Here is a 3576-nt window from a genome sequence, read left to right as displayed (position 1 = left end):
TTTTTTTTTTTTTTGTGGAGATGGGGGCTTTGCTGCATTGCCCAGGCTGGTCTCAAACTCCTAGGCTCAAATGATCTTGTCCACCTCGGCTTCCAAAAGTGCTAAGATTACAGGCATTAGTCACCATGCCCAGCCCTCAAATACTATTTTTTTTATAATTTCTAAAGTGTGTACCTAGAGAAAGTACATATATTTATTTGTATGTATGTGTGTTTATATCTTGACAAAATGTAAAGAGTAGTTGAGGCAGCACATATAAAAAGCATCAATAAAATAGGAAATTAACAGTTAATTTTAAAATTACATCCAAATCCTACATAGTGAAAATAAAGTAACAGAATACAGAGGCCTGAAAGAAAGTCCACATGATCCTGCTTCATGCCCCTCACTCCTTAGCCCCTGCCCAGAGACACTTCCAAAAGTTTGTGCTTTTAGTTCTTCTGGTCAACGTCACTAAGTCTCTAAATAATATAGTTATACTTTTATTTCTTGCTTCAAATAGGACTTTTTAAAAGTGGAGAATAAGGGCAAAGAATAACAGAATAAAAAAATTTTTCCTAAAGAGACAATCTATAATACTTTGCCCAGAATAAAGCACTATATAGCTGTTAGGTAACATTACAGAACAGAATAGAAAGCCCAGAAATAAGGCTGTACACCTAAAGCTGTGTGATATTTGACATGTGTGGGTTTGGATCCAGCTCAGCCACCATGTGTGAGTGATTTGGGGACAGTTACTTGACCTTTCTGGACCTCAGTTTTCTCTCTGTATAATAGGAAAAATAAGACTGCCAACTCTAATGGCATCAGGAAGATAAGTCAATGTTGACACATTACTTAGCCCAACACCTGCCTCATAATTAGCGCTCAATAAAGGTTAGCTAAAGCATAAGAAGATTAAAGGCTCAGTTATAACCAGAAATGTATGCCTCAAAGGCACTGCCAAATTACTAGACAGACCCAAAAAAAGTAAACATTATCTTAATTTGTTATTTTTGCCTAAAGAGACAATCTATAATACTTTTCCCAAAATAAAGCACTATATAGCTGTTAGGTATCATTGCATGTATCTTCTTCCAACTTGTATATTATAATATTTAAATATTTTATTTATCTCATTATATGCAAAATGTCCTCAAATACCACCAGAGAAGTTCTATTCTATTGCTTCTCTAGCATCACTTATAAGTGAGAGCTAAACATTGAATACACATGGACATAAAGATGGCAACAACAGACACCGGGGACTACTAGAGGAGGGAGGAAGGGATGGGGGTCGAGGGTTGAAAAACTATTGGGTGCTATGCTCACTACCTGGGTGTCAGGATCAATCATACCCAAATCTCAGCATCATGACATATACCCATGTAAAAATCCTGCATATGTACCCTCTGAGTCTTTTTTAAAAAATTGAAATTGTAAAAAAGCAAAGAAAAAAGATCATAGAATAAAAAATATATGCATTATAAAAAATATTAAAAGGGCCTAACTGTATTTCTTTATATCCTGATTGTTGTGCTTTAGCTAAGAAATTGAAAGGAGGTTGTCATGCAAATTATCGTAATTACTAAACTGGCCATATTGAATAGAGAGAAAAGAAAGGGGAAGGAATAGAGTTATTATTTATTTATGGAAAGCTGATTTTTCTGGACTGATTACAATGCTAGAGACTTTTACATTTTATCTCTCGTAATCCACATATTGCTATGAGGTAGGTTATTTTTTTTCTCTACTTATTTCTTTTTGTCTCTGTTTGTGTCCAATACCTTGAAAAGTGCTTGATACATACTATCACTCAATAAATATTGGTCACCCAATAAATATTATTAAATAAAATACATTGAGATTCAGAGACCGCAACTAACTTGCCAGAATCGCATAGCTGTTAAATTGTAGAGCCAGTGGTACAGCCTCATTGGCCCATCTGACCCCATAAGCAGGGTTCTTTCCACTCCCTCTACCCTTGAGTAGTTCACATGATAACAATAGGACAGGCCTGGCTATTCATGCCCAACTATTCATGACTCGTAATTGAAGTCAGTTAAGGCTTCCAAGCCTCTGATTCCTTATATGAAAAATAGAGAAAATAATACTTTTCCCATGTATCGTCTATGAGGGGTGTAAGGGTTGCTGAGGCTTTTTAACATCCACAATCCCATTTTGTCCCCATGACAACCCTGAAAGGGTGGATATGAACATCAGTATAGAAATGGTGAAGGAAGATCTCAGTGACGTACGAAGGCCCTAAAATTAAACTATTTTCTATAAAGTAATAAACTGTTATTATGATATATATAAATGCTCTTTCACCTTTTCTTGTCTAAAAAATAAAAGAGAATCTAGATATTTGAATTTCCAGTGATCTCTACAAACAAGAAACACAAGGAAAGAACTCCAGGAGGGCATATCCCAGTAGGCAAATTAGTTTCCTAACACCTCAGTCGGTCACCCATGGGTTAATCAGAGTTGGATGGTTTCTGATTCTGGCTCTTAGCCCTGTCAAATCTTCCCTTCTGATACATGAATAACATGAATCTGGCTGCATTTGCAATTTATCAGCTCCATCCTGGCCAGGAAACCTTAGGAGAGCTTTTGCAAATGCACTGAAACCTGACTGTTTTCCAGCCTTTGTTCCAATTGTAATCAGTCTCCAGGATTTAATTCCAAATCAACACCACACTCTATCTGAAAAGGCCATCCCTTCGGTTTTTGTGACCCAGTTTATAAAAGTGGCCAGCAGGTGTTTTGTTTTCATTCTCTTCCAAAAAGAACTCCTGGGCCCACCAATACCAGGTACCAAGGATTCTGCAGATGGGAGGGTTCTCCTGCAACTGCACCTCCGTAGGGGGAGGCGGGGAGCTGGCCCAGGACTGCCACAGTATTTGCTTCCTCTTAGGCAGCCAAGACCAGACTCAAGTGGCCTTACCTGATAAGAGAGTGCCAGGTAACTGTGGAGGGCATCCAGGTTTTCAATAAATTCCATGAGATTTCCTCCCAGTGTCCGTAGCATCCTGTCATAGCCAGACATCTTACAGAATTGAAAGAAGTATTGTCCAAAGAGTTTCAGGATGGCTTCCATGGAGACACCTGTAGAAAACAAAGCATGCCCCCTAAATAAATCCCCGGGAGGTGTGTGTTCTCCTTTGAGTGGTCTTCATTTATTTCCAGAGGGTTCACATCCTGGCTGTGTGACACTATTGAGCTACTCTCTAAGCCGTCACTTGCCTCATCGGTAAAATGCCAATAACCACATTGATGTCATGGGGCCTTTGTGAGGAGCCCAGTGCAGCCTGGTACTGGGTAGGTGCTTGTGAAACATGAGTCTCCATGATAAATATTTCCTCAAAGTCAAGAAGGGGATGCAGAGATGCCGTACCTGCTTAGCTGCTGAAGCCAGTACCCAGAACAAGCTTCACTCTGGGTGGGGAGGGCGCGGCACTCCACGATCACTCCCAACACCTCCCACGTCTTTAAATGTAACAGTCTCTAACAAGACTACAAGGATGTCTCTGAGAAATAACTAATACACAGTGAAAAACCTATGTCCTCAAGGCTATAGGATTCTGATTTACCAAG

General features: G+C 39.1%; 1 protein-coding gene across 1 annotated transcript in view; it reads right to left on the bottom strand.

Moving 5' to 3' along the window:
• LOC105509734 (guanylate cyclase soluble subunit beta-2-like) overlaps positions 1-3028 on the bottom strand; it is a 27428-nt gene extending 24400 nt beyond the window's left edge. The window contains 1 exon segment of the mRNA XM_011939162.1: positions 2927-3028. Coding sequence (XP_011794552.1) covers positions 2927-3028 — 102 coding nt within the window.
• Positions 3029-3576: the final 548 nt, after the last annotated feature.

The sequence above is a fragment of the Colobus angolensis genome, unplaced genomic scaffold (genome assembly GCF_000951035.1).
Source record: "Colobus angolensis palliatus isolate OR3802 unplaced genomic scaffold, Cang.pa_1.0 Scaffold101, whole genome shotgun sequence".
NCBI lineage: Eukaryota > Metazoa > Chordata > Mammalia > Primates > Cercopithecidae > Colobus > Colobus angolensis.
Note: the sequence above shows the minus strand (reverse complement) of the source record. Positions and strands in the feature narration are given on the sequence as shown.